Source organism: Dromiciops gliroides, chromosome 1, assembly GCF_019393635.1.
Source record: "Dromiciops gliroides isolate mDroGli1 chromosome 1, mDroGli1.pri, whole genome shotgun sequence".
NCBI lineage: Eukaryota > Metazoa > Chordata > Mammalia > Microbiotheria > Microbiotheriidae > Dromiciops > Dromiciops gliroides.
The window spans coordinates 314,979,499-315,003,795 of record NC_057861.1 but is presented as its reverse complement, the minus strand read 5'-3'; the positions used below and the strand labels follow the sequence as shown (position 1 = coordinate 315,003,795).

Genomic DNA, 24,297 nt, shown 5'->3' with positions numbered 1-24,297 from the left:
AGGGGGCCATTCTGGGGCAAAGGCTTTAAATGTGGAGACCCTGGAGGGAGCAGATGGATAAAACAGAAACTAAAGGGTCTCCATTACAGAAAAGCTGGAACAACAGAAACCCCAGGTCTGGGCTTCTTAATCTTTTTTTTGTCCTTTGTAAATTGGATGATGCCTTTGGACCCTTTCTTAGAACAATGTTTTAAAACACATAAAGTAACATACATAGGGTTGCAAAGGAAATCAATTACATTGAAGTATAGTTGTAAATTACAAAACAAACAAATAAACCACTGTTCCACTAGGTTGTTTGGTGGCTATGAATGGAAAGTTTAATTATTGTTCAGTTTGTGCCTCCTGGGAAAATCCTAACAGGGTACCAGTGATGTAGTGAGATAATGTGTGTGTGAGAGAAGTTTCCTTCCCTACTTTTTCTAGTCTTCTGTTCATCTATTTATTTCTAAAACACCCTAAGGCCTCCACTCTATTATAATATATTTATATATAAAAATATATTTTGCATATATTTAAATTTAATATATTAGCAGGTTAATATATTATTTTATTAAATTACCTATTTATCAAATCTATTATTAAGTTATTAAATCACATATTTAATATGTTAATAATGTATTTAAATTTAATATATTTAAATATAAAATCTATTCATCTGTAAATATATATTAGAGTATATTCCTATTTAACCAGAACCACACACACACACCCCCCAAACCTGTTCTCAAAAGTTCTGTACAATGATAACTAAGAATTATTTATAACGTCACTGAAGCATTTAAAGACCTCTTAAGTCCCTTCAGAATCATTAAAAGAAGAAATTCTGTTTTGCATTCCTTTAGTGTTTTGTACTTTACTATATTCTATAGTCTGTTTCTTTTAAAGTCGAAAATCCACATGGCTATATGCAGAGGTGTGCTGGAATCAGCATATACTAGTTCACCAGAAGCTATTGTTTAATTTTCAGTGTGAGCGCTTATACTTCAAAAAAGACAAATGCTACAAATCAGGGCTTAGTTTATTATTTTGCTGACTGTCCAGCTTTAAGAGAGTGATAGAGAAAAGGTTAAACTTAAAAGCATGTTATGCATACTTTTTTGCTGCGGGGGTGGGGGGGGGTGTAGAGCTAGTTGTCAAACATTTACCAGCACTCCACTGGTTATATGTTGTTCTTGGTTAGTTGTTTTTCATGTCTGAATCTCCATGACCCCATTTGGGGTTTTGTTGGCAGAGATACTGGAGTGGTTTGCCATTTTCTTCTCCAGCTCATTTTGCAGATGAGGAATAAGGGCAAAGAGGGTTAAGTGACTTGCCCAGGGTCACACAGCTAGTGAGTATCTAAGGCTGGATTTGAACTCGTGACTCCAAGGCCTGCACCACCTAGCTGCCCCTTGTTTCTCTTTATATGCTGAAATGTTGTGCCCACCCACTCCTCCATCTCCTAATAGAACACAAACTCCTTGAGAGCAAAGACTCTTCTGTTTTTGTACTTGTATCATCAGCACATCACAAATCTTCCACAGATAGTATGCCGAGTGTTTGCTGAACTGAACTGAGTCAATCACCCAAGCCTAGGGCCTTGAACACAGTGACATCCTCAATAGCTACTGAAGCACACGGGAGTGTTCTCCCCAACAGTCCTCAGCAATCTGTACTTAACATCCCCTGCCCCCCCAAACTTGTTTCCTCTGCTTTCTGTAGTCCCCTCTCTTCTCCCTCATTACCAGCTGTCACTTCTTGCTGCCATCAGTGTTATTAGTTTTGGCAGTCAGCCCCATGCCCCCCTCTAATCTGCTGCAAGCTGGGAAACTGAATAACTAAATTCATTAGAATGGTATCTAAAATAGATCACAAGCTAAGGTTCAGGTTGATCAGGTGCTACCTCATCTGTCAAGCCTTCCTTCATACCTTTACAGCTGTTAATGTTCTCCCCTTTTGAAAATTATCTCTAATTTAATTATCTGAGTACATGTTGTCTTCTCACCCCACCCCCATCCCCTTCAGTAAAATAGAAGCCCCTTGAGAGTAAGCATAGTTTTGTTTTTGTCTTCCTCTTCCTAATACCTAGCATAGTACATATCTTCAACAAAGCAGTTGCTTAATAAATGCTTGCTAAACTGAACAATGGCCCAAGGGACTCTTTTATGAGTGCCATACGTGAACTTTGATTCATAAATTTTAAACCAAAATATTTTGGCTGCTCACAAGCTTTTTTTTTGCTTCATTTCTGGTTTTCAGTTGGGTGTTCTGTAGTTGAGACTGCCAGATGAAGCGACCTCTAGGTAGTTAATGATGTCAGACGACATTGAGATAAGTGAGATATTGCTACATAAATGTTTGTTTAATCTTCTGTTTTATTTGGTGGAATTCAGAATGGCTAGGATAAAAAGGGAGGTTTATGTCTCTTTAAGTATGAGGCACTTGATGTTAACAGACATCAGGGGAGTCATATTGAGTGGGGAAGATGTGTATGTTTCTTTGTCTAGGAAACAGATGAAACAACATTTAACACTGAAACTTTGAAAGCGGTCGACCAAGATAGACATTTGCCTGAAGAAATGAGAAGTGTTTCTTGTCAGAGAGTTGATTAGAATATGTGCTTGAGGGCTAGTGAACACAACCACCACTTTTGTTAATATGCAGCCCCAAACAGACTGGAGCCTATAATAGATGAGCCATAGTGCTGAATGAAACACGAGATAGATTGTCATTGAAATAACATGGGAAAACAAAAGTTTATGAAATCAAAATGTGAGAACAGTTCACTTTAGTGAATAAGATATTTAAGTATTACCCGAGGCTTTGTTTTTCTTTGAACCTTGCTTCACCCTAGATGGCATCTGGTTTTTAGCAAAAATTAATGTTCACTCAATATAGGTGCTGTTGCTTTGATTAAAAAAATAAAATTTTGTGAGGAAAAAAAGCAAATCGCATATATCTGAGGTCTTCTCAGTTATTCATGTCTAAAATAAGCTTAACTATAAGACTTGCAACCAGACACCACCATGGATCTACTAGAAGTTACCAGGTTCAGATGGCCCGTGCTGAGGAAGTTCATCTCACATCTCTAACCTGAGTGATGGAAACCAAGATTTCCATAATGTTTGTGTTTACTAAAGACACATAATTCACACCAGCCCTTTCCCATCTTCCATGTAGCAGTGACCACTTTCATTCTCTGCTGCTCTGGTCACCAATTTAGAAAAGTAGAAAGAGAAAACTCAGAACATCAAGACACACTAATAATATGTTCTAGGTACACCAAAAACATCAGCGACTAAGCAGAAGCAATGCATTTAAAGCTTGACAAGGGGGTCAAAGCTTACCAAGAAGTGAGAAGGAAAGAACAGAAGTTGTGACCAAGTCAGTTTGCAGAAGAGTAGGTATAGTGATCTCATTAGAAGTGAAAAGGGTAAAAGGTGAGGGACAATCTAGAACACACAAGACAGCTATTTTCTTCTCAGCAATACAATGGAAAAGGGCAATGTCCACAGCAAAAGTAGTGTAGGAGGAAGAGTTGACAGGCCTCCTGTGTATACATGAAGAGGTAAGATGCTTGGGCACAGGTGTTATGGTGGTTGCTTGGCTATGGGGACTGCCATCTCTAATTACACCCCAGTATTAGCCAAAAGGAAGAGGACTATTTCAGACAGTGTGGAACTAGTTCCAAAGCTAGTGATTATTATATTAATCCAATTAGCTCTAGGGAAGCCACAAAGGTGGATTCCAGGTGTAAGAAATAGGATCACAGATTATGTGTGAGTGGTTGTGCTTCCCTGGGATTTTATGCTGTTAAATTTGAAACCTACAGGGTTAGCCCCAGGCATTTGTGTCAGGAACAGAGAGACCCCAAGACACTGTCCTATTCTGTCTGTGGGTTGTGAAGGCCAGTCAGGATGTGACCCAATTTTTTCAAGTCGCAAATGGCATCAGGCTATGATATACAATAGCCCTGACTGTGATGACTCTGTTGATCAGTCATTTCAGTTGTATCCAACTCTTCATAACCACATTTTGTTTTTGTTTTTTGGCAAAGATACTAGAGTGGCTTGCCATTTCCTTCTCCAGTTCATTTTATAGATGAAGAAGCTGATTCAAACAGGGTTAAGTGACTTGCCCAGGGTCACACAGCTAGTGTGTGAGGCCAGATTTGAACTCATGAAGATGAGTCTTCCTGATTCCAAGCCCAGTGCTCTATCCACTGTGCTACCTAGCTGCCTGGGCTGTGTCTGTCTTTCCTCTCTAAGATATGCTACAGGATAATTTATTCCCTGCATTCCCCAGGGTGGGAGATGACCACTATGCTGAATATTCAAATAAAAATAGCGATATACATAAAGATATATACTTGTGTTTAAAAAGTACTCCTCAAATAGAAAAGAATACCCCCAAATTGGGGAGGTATGGCTAGACAGCCATTCATTTGGGAAAAAAAAAATGTGTTGTTTTTAAGTGAACTGTAAGCTCAATATGGGTCAGGATCAAAAAAGAAAATGCAGTTTGGGGCTGAATTAAGAAGGGCATATTTTCCCAGATTAGGAAGGTACCCTGCAGTACCTTGCCCTGGTCAGACCCTATCTGGGCCATTATTCAGAGTGAATGGCTATAGAACAGTGGTGTCAAACTCAAATAGAAATGAGGGGCCACTAAACTATAAATGAGGCTTCTGGTGGGCTTCATATCAATTTAGAAAACCACATATTAACATTCTCCCTGCTTTATTGTATTTTTAGTTATTTAAAAAATATTTTCCAGTTACATTTTGCATGGTTCTGGTGGCACTCAGGAGTGTTCTGGGTCACATGTGTGTTTGATTGATCTGCTATTAAGCATTCAAAAGAAGGCAACGAGGATGGAGAGGAGGGAAGAAGAAGGGCAGATTAAATCTACAAAGTCAGTAATTCACATTCAAATAATTAAGAAACAGGTACATTAAAAATATGATTATTGGGGGCAGCTAGGTGGTGCAGTGGATAGAGTGCCAGCCCTGGATTCAGGAGGACCCGAGTTCAAATCCAGCCTCAGACACTTAACACTTACTAGCTGTGTGACCCTGGGCAAGTCACTTAACCCCAATTGCCTCACTAAAAAAAAAAAAAATACGATTATTGGTCATAATAATAGCAGCAGTAGAAGTTGACAAGGCAGGTAGTGCAGCCTGAAGGCAGGAACAGTCATCTTTTTGAGTTCCAACTAGCTATGTGACCTTAGACAAATCACTTAACTGTTGGCCTCAGTTCCTTATCTGTCAAATGAGCTGGAGAAGGAAATAGCAAATTACTCCAGTATCTTTGCCAAGAAAACCCCAAATGGGGTCACAAAGAGTTGGAGATGATTGAAAAATGACCAAACAACAAAGAGGTTGACATTTATATAGCCCTTTAAAACTTTGCAAGGTATTTCTCATACACTATTGATTCTCACAATAACTCTGTGAGGTAGGTCCTGTAATTCTGCCCCCCCACCCCCTCCCCGGGCCCTTTACCACCAGAAAACCAAGTTCCAGAGAAGCCCAGAGTCCTACACAGGGTTAGTGCCAGAAGTGGGAAAAGAAACAAGGTCTTTCCTGATTCCTGGTCAAGTCCTCTTTCCAGCACAGTACACCATCGATCAGATAAGTGAGACTGACGGTTCAGAGAAATACCCCAAAATCAAAGTATAACATGAGAAGGAAAGAATCACAAATGTTACAAGAAGGGGAAGGGGGAGAAGTTATTCTGGAAGTTTAAACTTTTTTTTGCAGCAGCAGCTTTCTTCTCTCAAATAATCATTTTTTAAAAATGCCACTGGTTTAGAGGGACCCCCCCCCCTTGAGAGCTCCTGTTAACTGTTCCAGTAGTCAAGTTTTTGTTTCTTTCCTTGAGTTCAATTACACACACAGTGACCAGGGCAGTATGACTTTGTCAGTACAAATTTATATAGAACTATTTTCCCCCCAAAAAAGAATGAATTATGGACCCAGTAGGACAGGAGCTTTGTGTTATAGGCCTATATGCTCTGACAGCTCAGACTGACTAGGGCAAGGTATTGTTTCTTCCCAAAGTGAATTGTTGGTTCATTGATTTTAAACCACTTATTTTGTAAAATAGCCTGTGGGGTTCACTTACCGCTGGCAACAGGGAATGGAGAGGACGCCTGGGCGGGGGCACCAAGCTCTCATACCCAAGGATTACAGAAAGATTTTAAAAGAATGTGTAACTTTGACTGCAACAGCTGAAAATATAATAACGGAAACCCATTCTAGAGAAGGATAAGGATTTTTGTTTTTAGGGTCATGCCTTGGAAAGGAAAAGGGTCAGTGGAAAAATATTCAGGTCTAGTAACATTATTTCATGGTGGGGTCTTCCACAAGAAGAGATGAACAGTGGGAAAACTGGAAAGCAGTTTGGCAGAAACCAGATATAGACCAACATCTCACACTGTATGCCAAGATGAGGCTAAAATGGGTACATGATTTAGACATAAAGGGTGATAACATAAGCAAATTAGGGGAGCAGAAAATAGTTCACCTGTTAGATATGTGTATAAAAATAGAATTTATGATGAAACAAGAGATAGAGAGCATTTGGGGACATAAAATTGATCATTTTGATTACTTCAAATTAAAAAGGGTTTTGCACAAACAAAGCGAGTGCCACCAGTATTAAAAGGAAAGAAGAAAACTATGGGGGAGACATTTACATCGTTTCTCTGAAAAAGGCCTCATTTCTCAAATATATAGAGAAGTGAGTGAAATTTATAAGAATACAAGTCATTCCCCAATTGGTAAATGGTCAAAGGGTATGAACAGGCAGTTTTCAGACAAAGAAATCAAAGCTATCTATAGCTATATAAAAATGCTGGAAATAACTATTGATTAGAGAAATGCAAATTAAAACAACTCTGAGGTACCACTTCAAGCCTATCAGATTGGTCAATATGACAGAAAAGGAAATTGAAAAATGTTGGAGAGGATGTGGGAAAATTGGGACACTTGGAGTTGTGAACTGGATCCAACCATTCTGGAGAACAATTCGGAACTAAGCCCCAAAGACTATAAAACTGTGCATAACCTTTGATCCAGCAACAGCACTACTAGGTCTGTATCCCAAATAGGATTTTAAAGAAAGGAAAAGAACCCTTAACTACAAAAATGCATATATCAACTCTTTTTGTGGTGGCAAAGAATTGGAAATTGAGGGGATACCCATCAATTAGGGAATGGCTGAACAAGTTGTGGTATATGATTGTAATGGACTACTATTATGCTTTAAGAAATGATATGGGATCATCAACATTGAGTGTTGACCTACTGTGATGGACTATATTCTTCTCACCAATGCAATGGTACAGAAGAGTTCCAGGGAACTCATGATAGAAGAGGATCTCGAAATCCAAGAAAAAAAAAGAAAGAAAGAACTGTGGAGTATAGATGCTGATTGAACCATATTATTTCTTTTGTTTTGGGTGTTGTTGTTTTTTTTTTTCTATTTTGAGGTTTTGCATCACTGCTCTGATTCTTTCTCTTGTAACAGGATTAATGCAGAAATAGGATTAATGTTATTATGTGTATATATATGTGTGTGTATATATATATATATATATATATAACCTATATCAGATTACCTGCTGTCTAGGGGAGGGGGGAGGGAGGGGAGGGAGGGAGAAAAATCTGAAATTGTAAAGCATGTATAAACAAAAGTTGAGAACTATCTTTACATGTAACGGAAAAAATAAAATATCTCATAAGAGGAAAAAAAAAAAAAAAAGAAATGATATGGGGCAGCTAGGTGGCGCAGTGGATGAGCACTGGCCCTGGAGTCAGGAGGACCTGAATTCAAATTTAACCTCAGACACTTCACACTAGCTGTGTGACCCTGGGCAAATCACTTAACCCCAATTGCCTCACCAAAAAAAAAAAAAAAAAAGAAACGATGAACAGGATGCTTTCAGAAAAATATGGAAAGACATATAAACTGATGCAGAGTGAAGGGAGCAGATCCAGGAGAACAGTGTACACAATAATAGCAATGTTGTATGATGATCAACTGTGAATGACTTGGCTATTCTCAGAAACCCAATGATCTAACATAATTCTAAAAAATCCATGATGAAAAATGTTATCATCTCCAGAGAAAAGCTGATTGAAGTCTGAATGTGGATTGAAGCAAACTTTTTTGGGGTTTATTTTTTTTTGCGTTTCTTTTGGGGGGGTGGGATCTCTGTTTTTTTTTCAATATTACTAATATGGAAATATGTTTTGCATGACTGCACATGTATAACCTATATTGAACTGTTTGTCTTCTCAATGAGGGGGGAAGAGTGAGAGAGAATCTGGAACTTGAAATGTTAAAAAATTTACATACAATTGGAAAAAATAAAATATTTAAGAATTTTTTAAAAGAGAAAAAAAAAAGAGTCGAATGGGCACCGAACAACTAGCGTACACTTTTTTTGTTTGTCTTTTGAGACTGGATCTCCCTGTCTCATCTAGGCCGGAAGTTTAGCCTGATCCTGCTACAGATTGGCATGGGAACACAGACCCACTCTGAGTCTAACCTGGGTAGGTTTGCCCTCCCTTATGCAGCCTGGTATTTCCCCATATTGATACTTTTTTGTAGGTAGTGTGCTGGAACTGGCTTAGATGAGCTGATTGTTAAATTTTCAGTATGAGTATCTATACCGTGGTAATGGGTAGGTACTAAGGATTAGGGTTTATTGTTTTATTGATTGTTTAGACAAGAAAATGATGGAGAAAGTGTTAATAATGCAGATTAAACTTTAAAGTGTCTACAATTGTGTCTGCACTTCCTCTCTCCTGCCCCCAGGAGCCAGTTGTCAAACATTTACCAATATGGGCCTGCCATTTGCACTACTGCAGCTCAGAACTTTTGAGTTCAAATAAACTTCCAGGTTTGACTTCCCAATTAGCATAGACAATAAGTGTATATGTCTATATAAAAGTAGTCCACAAGTTCTTAACCTTTTATGTCATGGACCTCTCTGGCAGTTTGTTGAAGCCTATGAACCCCTTCTCAGAATAATGTTTTTAAATGAATAAAATAAAATACATGGCATCACAAAGGAAACCAATTCTACTGAAATACAATTATTAAAATATATTTAAAAGTAATTTCATGGATCCCAGGTTAAGAACCTCTGTGAGAAGGTTAATGAAGTTAGAGCAGGAAAGGATTTCATCTAATACATCAAACTCCTCATTTGTAAAATGATGACAGTGAGACCAGGAAAAAGTAAATAGTTCAAGAAAAGTCACATGATGTTGATCAACTGTGATGGACTAGATTCTTCTCACCAATACAACGGTACAAGAAAGTTCCAAAGGACTCATGATGGAAAAGGCTCTCCAAATCCAGGAAAAAACCAAACAAACTGTGGAATATAGATGCTGATTGAACCATACTATTTCTTTTGGTTTTGGTGCTGTTGTTTTTCTTTTTTGAAGTTTTTCCTTTTTTGCTTTGATTCTTCTCTTATAACACGACTAATGCAGAAATATGTTTAATGTTATTTTATATATATATATATAAAACCTATATCAGATTACCTGCTGTCTAGGGGAGGGGGAGAGGGAGGGGAAAGAGGAAGAAAAATTTGAAATAGGGAAATCTTATATAAACAAATGTTGAAAACTATCTCTACATGTAACTGGAAAATAATAAAATACTTTTATCAGGAAAAAAAAGAGGAAAGTCACATGGGTAGATTGGGGCAGAGTCAGCACAAGAACCCAAGTCCCCTAGCTGCTGCTGCTGTTCAGTTGTTCCAGTAGTGTCTGACTCTGTGTGGCCCTATTCGGGGTCTAGATACTGGAGTGGATTGCCATTTCCTCTCCAGCTCATTTTACAGATGAGCAAATTGAGGTCAACAAGGTTAAGTGACTTGCCCAGAGTCACAAAGATAGTAAGTATCTGAGGTGGGATTTGAACTAAGGAAGATGTCCTCCTGACTCTAGGCCCAGCGCTCTATCAGCTACCCCCCAAATTCCTTAACTCTTAGGCAAATACCCTTATCATTACATGAAGATATGTAATAAGTCGGTGTGGGGTAGTGAAGAAATGGAAGGGGAGCCTGGAGAGAATTGGGTTCAGATCCTATCTCTGGCAATTATTATCTGTGTGACCATGAGTAGGTAAGTCATTTAGCCCCTGGGAATTCAGCTTCTGCATCTATAAAAGGTAGATAATAACAGAGCCTACCTTATAGGCTTACAGCAAAGCTAAAATTGGATATCATAGGTAAAGTAATGGCAATCTAAAAAACATTATATAAATGTCAGCCTATTATTGCCATAATAAGTACCTTTTTTTGGTCAAGCTATATTCTCATCTGAAGTGTGAAGGGCAATTAAGGGCATTCAAATGTTCTCCAGGGGGAGAAAAGCAGAAAGCATGGAAAGGTGGGTGGCTAGTATGGGAGCTGAGAAAAGAAATTGAAGTTCCCTGAATGCCTGCTCCTATGCTCTTTTCATTAGGCTGCAGACTCTCTCCCCTCAGGCAGCCAGGCAGGCAGCATTCAGAGACAATAAATTAAATTACAAAAATTAAATGACAAGTATGACTATGGAAACCCAGCTTACATCTGCTTAGTCAGCAGAATCAGGAGCCTCATCTAATCTCTGCACAGATGTTCCCCTATTGGCTGTTCTTTGCAAGTGTCAGGTTTTTTTGGGTGAATTAATACATATAAAAGTGGGAAAAATGAAAAGGCTTATTTAAATTCAAGGAGGTATTATTCTTTTAAGTCGGGATATTAATTCAGATAGGATTAAGGCATGAATGTGTTATATAATTTACAGAATTAACAAAATCAATAATTATGGTAATAATGCTGAGCTTCCTTAGTAAAAAAATTCAGTAAAATTTCTGGACTTTCTCTCCCATAGGTGGGAAGTGGATTTAAGGGGGGAAAATCTTTCATTTCTGCAGTACCTTTGGATTATGAAGTACTTTACTCAGAAGACCCTTGTGAATTATAAGTATTTTATACAGTATTTTACAGAGTTTTTTTTACAGATGAGGAAACTGAGGCTGACACATACAAAGTTGCATACAATTCTAACTATAATATCTTTTGCAACCATGCTATTCTCTCCATTCACAATGCATTCTAGCACCCTCGGTTAGGATCTCACCACCTCTCACCAGGACTACTGTCATGGTCTTCTAAATATTATCCTTAACTCATCCTTTTTGGGGTCTGCCTTTCACAGAGCTGTCAAAATAATTTTCCATTTGCATAGGTCTGTCCATATCACTCTTGTGATCAAAACCTTTCAGTGGTTTCCCATTATTAACAGGACAAAACAGTGATCCAAGCTAATTTTTCAATTGCCTTAATCAAACTCCTCAGCCTCCTTACTTCTACAAAGCTGTATGGTTCAGTCAAACCAACCACTCATAGGTCTTCATGCATGTCATTCCATCTGTAAGACATTTCCTGCTCTGTGACTTTGTCCAGGCTCTCCCCTGTGCCGAGAATGCAAACTTTATCTACCTCTGCCTCTTAGACCCTCTATCACCCTTCAGAGCTCAGCTCAAATGAGTGCCCTCTCTCACCACCCTCTCCCCTAGGTGTGAATGAAGATTCTAAATATTTTTCCTAACTAGATTTCACACCATTTACCTTCCAACCAAACTGGATTACTAGTGGTTCCCATATCTGAATCTGCCCTCTCTCATTTCCATGCATTTGCACAATACCTAAAATACCCTCCTCATCTCTGCTGAAATTCTTCTCTTCTTTTAAGGATAAACTAAAGTACCCCCTCCGCAATGAAACTCTCCCTGATTTTCTCATTCCCAATTTTTTCTTAGAGCTCAATGTCTGGATCCTTCCTTTGCCATTGTTATTTCTGGACTTCTTAAGTCACCCTAGTTTGGAGAAAAAGCCGAAGAGGCACATGACCTAATTCACCGGGGAAATAAAAGCCCAGGACCACTGAGGGAGCATTTAGGCAACAGGAATGCTGTCCCCTCCTGTTGTCTGCTTATCACCTAACCAAGCATAGGTTAGTTTCTGTAGGGATAGCTGACTGGGTGATGTCACAGAGTTATTTGTATACTAGCCAAATCCTCAGATTATATGAAGTAGTTTCATGGCAAGAATGATGTCATTTTTTCTTTTCTTTACTCAGCACTGTTGCAGTGTGTTTTTCACATATTAGATACCTGAAAAATTGGAGGGCTGGAGAGTAAAGTACCAAACAACTTCTAAAGCCTTCGTTGACAGTGGGGCAGAAACTGGATTTTTTGGCTCACTCTACTCTGCATCTGTTACTCTGCACCATGCTGCTAACTCAAGCCTTGATGGATACCACTATTTCCCTCAGCCTCCTCACTTCTCTGATTGGAGGCTGGAGGGTGGAGTACCAAACTCTTCCCAATTCCTTTCTTTGTAGAGTGTAATCACTGGACTTCCAGCCCATTGCACTCAGCATCAACTGCTTTGCTTAGTTTCAACTCCAAGGAACAAGATCTCCACCCCCCACCCCTTCTTGCCTCCTTTTGTGTGTTGTTTCCCTGCATTAGATTGTAAGCTCACCGAGGGCAGGGACTTTTTAGAAATTTGTATCCCCCATGTTTAGCACAGTTCCTGGCACAAAGTAGACACTTAATACATGTTTATTGAAAATAAATATTTGTATAGCCAAATGAAAGCAACATGCCTGTGGTCACACAAACCTTTAGTGTCAAAGGGAAATAAAGTGGCGGACTTTAAATCTGATACCCTTCAGTGTTTTAAACTTGCAGGTAACCACAAAATGCACCAAAGTGCTTTTTTCTTTAGGAAAGTTCAAATACCAGGGCAGGTAGGTGGCACAGTGGATAAAGCACCGATCCTGGATTCAGGAGGACCTGAGTTCAAATCCGACCTCAGACACACAATGGATAAAGCACCAGCCTTGAGTTTAAGTCACTTAACCCTCATCGTCCCACAAAAAAGTTCAAATACCTATGGAAGCTTATGATAAACAGAAAATACATTAAAGTTGCTAGAATACAATTTTTTGGGAAGAAAGGGATTGTGTCTTATTATCTTTTTATTCTCCCATAGCATCAACTCGCCATAAAGAAAATAACTTAGGAAATATTTGCTGAATGAAGGAAATCATTACTCAGTCTATACATGGATGCTATAAGGAAATGGCTACTCTGGATATCCTGCCAAAGCCCATCTCCTGGCCTGGCCCAGGAGCTCCTAACCCGTGGATTATGATTTCAAGTAGTAGGACTTTTCCAGATGTGAAGCTTAGGGGGGGCAGGTTGACCTGTAAAGAGGTAAGAAACCAAATGCGAAAAACTATACCAAGGCCCTTTACTCTTTCAAGTTGCTTCCTCTAGGTCATGTCTTAGTGACCCAAGGGTGCAATGGAAAGTGACTTCTTGGTCTCTATTGCATCTCCCCTTCCAATTTTTTCAACAGAGGTAAGTATGCCATTGAAGCTAGATGGAAATCCATTTTTACCAATTAAATTGTATTTTAAATGCATTATGAGATTGCATTAGGGGTTGGATTCGAGTCAGCAATAAATGGGTGAATCCTTGCTAAAAACCAAGCACTGGTTTCTCATGCCAGTAATCACCCTCTCTAACTCATCTCATTAGAAATTCAGATATAAGGTTTCATTAGCTTATATTTAGTGAATGTGACATCACAGCTACTACCTTGGTGCCTTTGTACAGGTAGTCTGACCGCTGTCAGGAATGATCTCCCTCCTGGGCTCTGCCTTTTGGAACCACTAGCAACCTCCAGGGCTCAGTTCAAATGCCATCCCCTCTTCAAATGCATTTCTTGATTTCACAGTTGTTATTTTCCTTACCCAATCCCTCCCGACTCAACGGAAATTATTTTGTGCTTACTCTGCATTGAGACCATCAGGTATGGTGGGACAGAGTACTGGTCAATGAGTCAGAAGTATTTGGATCAAAGTCCTGTTTTCTGACAGAAAGAGGCTTGTATGACCCAGGGTAAGTCATTCAACCTCTTCTTGACCTAAGTAGCTTTCTAACTTAAATTGCAGAAGATCTATATTAGGAGAAGTTTTTCTGTTTTTTTTTTTAAACCATGATTTCCCCACACCAAAAGAATCAAAGGTCTTGTAAAAATAAATGAATAAATATAATATATTTCTTTATGAGTGTAGATTTTGATTTTCCATTGCTTCCTGCTACCTACCTCTGCCCCAGCAAAATGCAAGCACCTTCAGAATAGAGATCATCTTATTTTTGCCTCTGTATTCCTAGTGCCTAGCACAATGGCTAGCCAGGAGGAACTTAATAAAAGCCTATCTAATTGAAATAAATCCTAAGTATTTAAAAACATTTTTAGTGTTTTTCTTGGAAATCCTGTACTTTTTTTCAGAAATCTTTGCATCCCTCATAGCACCTGACCACATAGTAGAAACTCAGTAAATGTTTACTGAATGAATGAAATCTTCTTTCAGTCTACACAATAGATATAAATAGGAAATAAGTATCCTAGATTTCCTACCAAAGCCCATCTCCTGAGCTGGCTCATGAACTCTTAACCAGTGGAATTTAAATTCAAGTAATAAAGCATTTTCCATTTGATGCCTGGGGAAAGGCAGACTGACTTGCATGGAGGCAAAAATCCAGATGGGAAAAGAAATGTTTAAACTTGTGTTACATCCAAGATATTTTTTTTGGCTACTGAGCAACTCCATGGTTTCTTCTTCTCTCCACCTCATTTCATTTCTAAGTACTTAACTAGAAATAAATGTGTTATTGATTCTCTATAAAATAATACTTAATGAATGCCAGTTGTAAGATTAACAGAGGATTCCAGGCAGTGGCCTGATCGCAATGCTGATTGAAACAGACACTGAGCACTTCAATAATCAGGAAAACTTGCTTATTTTTCCCTGAAATGGGAAAGATGCTGAGTGCAAATGGAGAACTCAGAATTTTGCAGGCAGAGTTCTTAATCAACATTTTTTAAAAAATTTACTGTCCCACAAAGCAGTGTCCTGATACATCCTGTCTCCTCTTGGACTTTCAGAGATTATAGATCATCCCCTGCTCATTATAAGGAAGTAAACAACTCTTTCCTAAGTCCTGTCTTTTGAAAATCACAAGTCAAACCATATATTCATTCGACAGTTGTTGTTTTTTAAATCACCTGCATTGTGTTTGGCACTGGTGATACAGAGATCAAAAAAGTGTGTGTGTGGGGGGGGAGGGTGGAGAGATAGTCCTTGACCTCAAGGAATTTAAATTTCGTTGGAGGAAGGCAATATGTGTATAGGTGAGAAAATATTGGGGCAGCTAGGTGGTGCAATGGATAAAGCCTGGAGTCAGAAAGACCAGAGTCCAAATCAGGACTCAGATATTAGCTGTGTGACCTGTGCACTTAACCTTGTTTGCCTCAGCTTCCTCATTTGTAAAATGAACTGGAGAAGGAAATAGCAAACGATCTCCTATGGGGTCATGAAGAGTCAGATGAGACTGAGATGACTGAACAACAAACAACAAAGAAAATATGTAATGTCTTTCCTGTGATGGAGAGGCAGAATGAAATAGTTGATAGAGAGTTGTTTTAAAGGTCAGGGAGGCCTGGTTTCAAGGTCTACCCCTAACATGCTGCCTGCTTGTCATTTAACCTTTCAGGGTCACAGATGACTTTCTAAGAGTAAATCTTGCAAAGCAATTGCTCATCTGCATTGGTACTTAGGGAGAGAACTGGCTCCCTGGGAGTCCTTTTTTCACCAATAAAATCACAGACCTGAACACCACCACCCCAAAAAAAAAATCTATAATGAGAATGGCTTTTTCTCACCAGGCTTGGCGTAAAGGATGCATTCCAGAGATAAGTATAAATAACTTCTGATCATCTGTCATGTTATATTAGCCATTCCCTGACTCTGCCTCTATAAGCACCATAATTAAGAGTAGAATGAATATGTCAAGGCTGTTTTCATTTCTGTAAAAGTGCCAGATTGCTTTCCTGTTCTTTGAACTGTAGGCTTAGTTCTCTTTCTCCTACCTACGTGTTAAGTTATGTCATATTTGGCCATTAGTTGATATGTGATGTGCTATTTATGTTCCCTACAATACAAGGAGTCAGAAAACAACATTAATTTGCAACATCAACACACATTAATTCAAAGCCCGAACAGGCTGGCCTCCAACTGAAGTAATTCTGACATACTTGCTTCTATTCAGGGAAGGATTCACTTGTGAACCCCAGACTTCCTGAGTATGAGTAGGGGTCAATAAGTCCCAGGGTTAGAACTTCTTGTTGTTTAGCTATTTCAGTCATGCCTAACTCTTCATGAACACATTTGGGGTTTTCTTGGCAAAGAAACTGGAGTAGTTTTGCTGGTTCCTTCTACTTTCCATTTTATAGATAAGGAAACTGAGGCAAACAGGGTTAAGTGATTTGCCCAGGGTCATACAACTAGTAAGTATCTGAAGCCAGATTTGAACTCATGAAGTTGAGCCTTCCTGACTCCAGCTGATGCTCTATTCACTGCACCACCTAGCTGCCCCTAGACCTCCTTAGCAGGTAGCATTAAAGCTAGCAAAGAACAGTATCTTTTGCTCTCTGTTCTCAGAGTTAACTATACCAACCTTTCTTCAGAGTTTCACTGGTGCTAATCCTATAAACTTACACCCTGGGCTCTACCTATCAACTCTTCCTGCATTGGCTCTCTATTACATTCAGGATCAAACAAAAAGTCCTCAGCTTGGCACCTCCACAATCTGAGTCCTTCCTACCTTTCCAGTCTTTGAATGCTTTCCTCCCCTCCATGTACCCCATGATTCAGCTCCACTGACCTACAGGCTGTGCCCAAAGCTGTTCTTTCCCCACACAACTCTATATTTCCTACCTCCATGTCTTTGCCCTGGCTGTCCCTCATGCCTGGAATTCTCTTTCTCCTCACTTCTATCATTAGTTTCCTTTAAAGACTCAGCTCGAATACCATCTCTGGCAGGAGACTCTTCTGTTCCTGCCAGTCACTGGTATCTTTCCCTCTATCTACTCCATCTATCTCATACATTTACCTAGTTATTTGCATGGAGTCATCCTTATTTGAATGTGAGCTCCTTGAGAGCAGGGATTGTTTTTTGCCTTTCTTTATATGTCCTCAGCATTTTTTTTTAAGTGAGGCAATTGGGGTTAATTGACTTGCCCAGGGTCACACAGCTAGTACGTGTTAAGTGTCTGAGGCTGGATTTGAACTCAGGTACTCCTGACTCCAAGGCCGGTGCTCTATCCACTGTGCCACCTAGCTACCCGTGTCCTCAGCATTTTGAGTGGAGTTTGGCACATAGTAAGTGCTTTTTGACTCAAGGCTATTTTCCTTACTGGATCTTCTGCTCCAACCAAAATGGTTTGCCCTGTGGGGCATCAGAACTGTCCAACCTACAATAAAAGAGACTGAGGCAGAGTTCTGAGCCAATGAGACTTTATTAAAGGGTCCATGGCTCCCTCTAATGAAGTGGACCTCAGCTCTTCCTCACAATCTGAGATGCCCCCTTCCTCTAGTGCCTTTCTCTCTCTCTCTGTCTCTGTCTCTCTCTCTTTTTTTTTTTTTTGGTGAGGCAATTGGGGTTAAGTGACTTGCCAAGCTAGTAAGTGTCAAATGTCTGAGACTGGATTTGAACTCAGGTACTCCTGACTCCAAGGGCCAGTGCTCTATCAACTATGCCACCTAGCTGCCCCCGTGCCTTACTTTTATAGTGCTTGATACCCAGACAATACAAGTGGAGCAGACCAAAAACACAGAGCCTATGACCCTCTAGGAGGGTCTACACAAAGAAGAGATCCCATTGGTTGACAAACAAGCTAGAGAGCGGACCTTAACAAACTTTAACTTGACTTTTCAGGAGGTCCTACCAAGCAGATGAGCACACCCATGGGTTTGGCTGATAAACAAATGTCAAAACATCTATCTCTATGGGCTAATGGGCCTATAGAAAGGTAGGCTGCAGGCTAACAATGAGTCACTTATTGGGCAAGTACCATGGAGTCATCTCCCCATGTTGGGAAATGGAGGGATGACAAGGGACAAAGGAAGCAACAAAATTAGCTGGGGGGCTTTCCATGTAATCGAATCACCTCCAATACACTGGACTTGGTCACCAAAACAAGTGAAAATAAGGGTGGAGGGCTTCTAGTTAGCTTCCTATTATTAAGTGAGTGAATTTACAATCTGTAGTTCACAGCTCTGAAGCCTACTATCAGAACTTATAATCACCACCTCTATGGAATGATATCAAAATGATTAATACTGATTGGAATAAAACAGGGGTACAATAAAATAGGGGTCCAATTAATCATCTATTATAGCACATTGCCTTCTAACACACTTTCTGCCACTTTCTACGATGCTTCTGTTCTGTTCTATTGGAGGTATTGACTTCTCATCTGACATATCCAAATTCTACCCATTCCTTTCACCTTATGTGAAGCTTTCCCTGGCCATTCCAATCTGAAGAGATCTTTCTCCCTTCATGTATCAGGCTGCTTATTAAAATGCTTGCAAGACATGCTGATACTACAAAAGTGGGTCTGTTGTGGTACATTTAAATATTCACTTAGCCCAAAGTGGATATAAAAGAACAGTGAGAAGAACTGGAGAAGTGACCTTATAAAGGTGATAATGGGACTTTACTGCTAATTTGATTTTTTTTCCACTTGAAGGATAAAATTCCCACCTGTTTGACCACTGACCTTTATACCCCTTGGGTAGAATGAAGACCTGTTTCATCAACTCACAGTTCTGTAAGCAAAAGTTAGCCAAGATCAAAGAAAAACAGAAAATTAATTAGCTAACTAGCAGCTATGAAAATGAGTTGAGAACTTGGGTAATTTGTAAAAATCACCCAATTTGTAAAACATTAGGCCAGCTTTTGGAACACAGAAACTACAACAAATCAGTGGGATTTGATTTTTAAAAAAAACACAACTCTTCAGGTTTAGTATACCTCCAAGAACAAAACTTGAGAAAAGTCAGTCTATAGAATGGATCACTTATAGGTATCCCCTCTCTCCTTCTTTTACAGAAAATTAGGCTGTTCCTTGAAATAGATACTTAATGGTCTCTTAGGCAATCATTTAACTTTATTTTTTACTTAATTATTAATTATTATTAAATGTACAGTTGTAATTACTTATTAATTAATTGTTTTTATTTAAATATTTAACTTGTCTATATGAAGAAAAAGAAATCTGTTCTAGACCAACTCAGGTAGACAATGAAAAAATGAAAACACTTCTTTACATGGTGTTCCAAAGTACAGTTTTTTAAGTCTTAGAGCAATTTTAAACTCTTAAAGCTGAAAACTTTTGGGACACTCTATATAGTCCTATCATGGGAAAGTAATGAGTGTCAAAGAAATTTTATATATTCTGAAGTTGGGAAAAACTATACACACACCCATGTACATACATACACACACACACACAATACAGCAGTTTTGGAGCATGGACTCTTCTCTCTTGTGACTTCTTGCTGGGGAAAGGTGATTTTACATGGTTTTCCTTGCTTCTGTCTCACAATAGCTTGAAGCTCAGAACGCATTTGGTATCTTTCATGTTCTCCTGATAAGGCTTAGAAACTCCCCAAATGTGTCTACTTAACCAGGAGTTCCAACACACCCTCAGCAAGAATGGTCTAGTGCCTAGCTTCTTAAACTGTGGGTCATGACCCCAGATCAGGTTGCATAACTGAATGTGGGGGGTTGCAAAAAATCTGGCAACAGTAAAAGGTTATGTATACCTATTTTATATACCTATACCTGGGATCGTGTAAAAATTTCTTGAACAGAAAGGGGTCACGAGTAGGAAAAGTTTAAGAAGCCTTGCTCTAGTGTGACCCAGAGAAGCTGTCTTTATTGCTCTCTCTCTCTCTCTCTCTCTCTCTCTCTCTCTCTCTCTCTCTCTCTCTCTCTCTCTCTCTCTCTCTCTCTCTCTCGTCTCCCAGGAGGTACTTTGCTACTGAATGTAGCCACCATCATCTGTCTCAATAGCTTCTCTATCTCTTCAATTGAGGTAGCTAGCTGGCATAGTGGATAAGATGCTGGATTGAAAAATCTGAATTCAAATCCTGCTTCAGATAATTACTTAGTTGTATGATGCTGGGGCAAGTCACAATCTCTCTCTGTCTCAGTTTCCTCATCCATAAAAATGTTATATTAGTACCTTCTTCAGGCATTGTTAGAAGGTTCAAAGGAAATGTTATTTCTTGCAAACCTTAAAGCACAATACAAATGCTATCTACTATTATTGTTATTATTCTCATGAATATAAGGCTTATCATCTCCTGTTGGTTATTTTTGCTTAATTTTTTCTCTCTATTTTTTTTCATCTTTATTATAAAGGGTGACTCTCTGGGAGGGAGGTTAGGGGAAACATTTAGGACTATTTTGGTTGATTCTCATATCATGCTCATTCTACTAATTCTATACATGAGCAATGGACACAACAGCAGATTAATAAGAATTTTTTTTTTTTTAGTTTATTTTTTTTGGTGAGGAAACTGGGGTTAAGTGACTTGCCCAGGGTCACACAGCTAGTAATTGTTAAGTGTCTGAGGCCGGATTTTAACTCAGGTCCTCCTGAATCCAGGGTGGGTGCTCTATCCATTGTACCACCTAGCTGCCCCTAATAAGAATTTTTTTTAAGTGAATAGGTTGTGTCCTAATAGATTTGCAGCTTCATGTGTAATCATCTTTTAAAAAATTATAAAGTTCTGGAAATGCTTGTTTTATTCCATAAATTATTTTTTAAAAAAAGTGAATAGGTCATTGCATCTGATACAGACTCCTTCTGGTCTAATTCTCCATGCTCAACAGGATTTCCATTACAGTGGTCCCAAGACACACTTCTTCTGGTTTCAGCACACTCAGCAATTGTTTCCACTGTGGCACGAGGGTACTTCCATGCTTGCATCAGGGTCTCTATTTTTAGTCAGAGGCCATTACTTTTAAAACTTAAAGATCCAATAGGCATTAATCTATTCTTGGCCTCCCCAATGGAAGAATTTAGAAAAAGAAATGTGCAAGTGCAAGGAAGACCACATCCCAATTTATCCAACTGATAATTCTTTTATAATGACTTGGTTCCAATGGAGGACCATGTCCTATGGGGTAGAAAACATCATTGTGACCTTCCATGGCTTTAGATGTAACATTCTCTTGGAACTCATCATATTCCTAGTCCTCTTCCAAGCCCATACCTACCTCAACTTCATAGGCTCATTCCCAGCCTTTTATTGCCAGAGATTTAAAATCCCTCATTAGAGAGATTACCCCGTTGTGGCAATGTTCTTCCTCCAAAGGTAAGCAGTTAAAGAGAGTCACCAAAGTTTAAGCAAAACAAAACCTCCTAAAATTCTTTCAAAGAGATCTCCTGGTGGTTGAGAAGACAAGTCTAATCACTCATTTGGGAATCAAGGGTGCTATTTCTCAAACCCCAATATCATAGTCTCTTAGAACTAGAAGGGACCTTATACACCATCTAATTTAATTCAGTTTATAGATGAGGAAACCAAGGCACAGAAAACTTAATATCTTGGCCACTGTCACATAGCTATGTACTGGTCTCCTGGTTATAAGTCCAGTCTCCTTTCACAATCTAACATATCACCTTTTCCTAGCCAGAACACTTAACAAAATGAGATTTTTTTTTTGTCCAAATTAAAGCTTTTCCAATGAGCTCAATATTAAGCTGCAGCTTGCGATGATATAGGAGCAGGACAAAACGAGCGAATCTAACACATACCTCACATACAACACAGAGCCTGAAATAAGCTTTCCCTGTGTATGATGTACATGACACAGAAACAAGCTTCCAGTCACCTTGTCTAGGGATGAACCTGCTGAGGAATCATGCTGTGGTGGAACTAAGAGAGATCTGAGTTTGAATGTGAGTAGTTGTGCAACCTTGGACAAATCACTCAACCTCTCTAACAGCAAAACAGAAAATAATACGGCATACCTAGCTTTCAGTGTTGCTATAAGGAATTCTATTATAGACTTTGAAGAGCTATGAAAATGTGAGATCTGAATTCTATCCCTGTAAGCTCTCACAGCTTACTTTGGATATATCACTTAACCTCTCTGGTCCTGTTTCCTCCTCCTGGGGTCTATTCCAAATCATGAAGTCATAGAATTAGGGTTAGAAGAGACCTCAGAGACCATCTGGTTCAACCCCTTCATTTTACAAATGAGGAAAATCAGCACCATTGCTTGCTCATGTTCATACAGGTAATAAGCATCAGGACTGGGATTTGAATCATTTTAAATTTAAATTTAAATCTGACTCTGAATACAGTTCTCTTTCCTTTTCATCCTGAGGCCCAACTCCTTAATATAGTTAGGTGGTTTGGTGGATAGAGCTCTGGTCCTGGAGTCAGAAAGACTTGAGTTCAAATCCTGCCTCAGATACGTACTAGCTGTGTGATCCTGGGTAAGTCACTTAACCTCTGCCTGCCTCAGTTTATCCACCTGTATAATGGGATAACAGTAACACCTACTTCACAGGGTTGGTTTGAAGATTAAATAAAATAATATTTGTAAAGGGCTTTGCAAAACTTAAGGCAGCATATACATGTTGTTATTAGTAATAACAATCACGATCCTCTATGAAGAGGCTGGGGAAGAGAACGATCCAAAGCTTGAGGCTTATCCCTACCCATAGATGTCAAGGACACCGATGAAGGAGTGCTGCTTGAGGCTGGTGTGTAGAGCCTTGTTCACGTGCCCCACAATCCAGTTGAACAGCTGGGCATAGATGTGTTTAGCCAGGGCATTCCTGGCATTGACAACCTGCTGCAGGGACATGGTCTTGATGTAGGTCTCAGAGGTGGTGACCAGTTTTCGGCGGCACAGCCAGTGCTGCATCTGACTGTGCTCGATGCCTAGCAATAGACAAAAATTTCTGAGGTGTTCATCCTCGGGCTGAAACAGAGAGATGGAAAGGAAGTGACTTAGTGGGAGGGTGGTGAGTCACATTCCCAGACCACCCCCCCACACACACACACACTGCATTTTTCCACCTATATCTCAGTCATCCCCAGAGTCAAGAATGACTAAAAAAAGTCTTGCCCTCAGGGGCAGAGCCAAGATGGTGGAGGAAAGGCTGTGCCTTCCCTGAACACTCCCCCAAGACCCCTCCAAAAGTCTTTCCCTCTTTAGCATTCTAGGCGCACGCATAAATGCTAGTTCCTACACCTATAGTTCATTGCAGAAGCTACACAGTGAAATAATTTGGAACCAGATGGGTGCCATAGGAATTGATCATTACACCTGCTAATGACCAAATTACTACAGCTTTAAAAACCATGCTTGGCATTCTCTGGTGCTGTTGGTTTCCTCATCTGTCACTGGCTGCCACCAGCTAATTGGCAGGGAGGGCAACATGACTGAAGGAAGTAGAATGAGGACTGACATCTTGAGAAATGCTGAGCCATTAAAGTGAAAGTGAGTTCAGTGAGCCACACTCAGGGTAAAGGAGGGCAACACTAGAGAGTTGCCAAGCTCTGCCTACCGATTCTTACATCCAGGGCTTAGCTCGGATCTTAAAGGGGGAACTTGACTTCATCTTCTTGCTTTGGACTCCCAAATGAATATGAGGAGTGAGAAGAATTGGATTTTAATTCTGGCTCTGCTACTCACTGGAAGGGTGTTGAACAAAGAAACTGACCTTCTGTAGGTCTCACTTTCCTCATTTGCAAAATGAGGGAGTTGGACTGGATCACAGGAACAGAGATCCAAAGCTGGAAGGGCCTTTGGGTGCCATCAACCCCCACCTAGGGCACCTTCCAGTTCAAAATCTATGGCATCATTAATATTAAGCATACCTGGGAAGGTTTCCAAACTATATTCAATGATTACTAGCATCAGAAAAGAGTCAGGATTAGGTTCAATTTGTTAATGTTCTTAAAGCACTCAGCTGTATTGGGAGTATAAAAAACAAAAACAGGGGGCAGCTAGGTGGTGCAGTGGATAAAACACTGGCCTTGGATTCAGGAGGACCTGAGTTCAAATCCAGCCTCAGACACTTGACACTTACTAGCTGTGTGACCCTGGGCAAGTCACTTAACCCTCATTGCCCTGCAAAAACAAACAAACTCCAAAACCCAACTCAATCAACATTTATTAAGTGCTTACTATATGCAAGGTACCGAGAGCAATAAAATTGTCTGAATTAAAGTTCCTGGATTCAGTGTTCAAATGTCAATATGGAAAAGTTCAGCTAAATGCAAAGGTTCTTCTGCCTAATGGAGATTGGTAAGTAGGTCCTACAAGAAAAACCATATATCGT

At 39.5% G+C, this 24,297-nt stretch overlaps 1 protein-coding gene across 1 annotated transcript in view; it reads right to left on the bottom strand.

The window, feature by feature from the left end:
• MYO5B (myosin VB) overlaps positions 1-24,297 on the bottom strand; it is a 577,307-nt gene that overhangs the window by 214,953 nt on the left and 338,057 nt on the right. Inside the window, 1 exon segment of the mRNA XM_043977928.1 lies at positions 22,666-22,931. Coding sequence (XP_043833863.1) covers positions 22,666-22,931 — 266 coding nt within the window.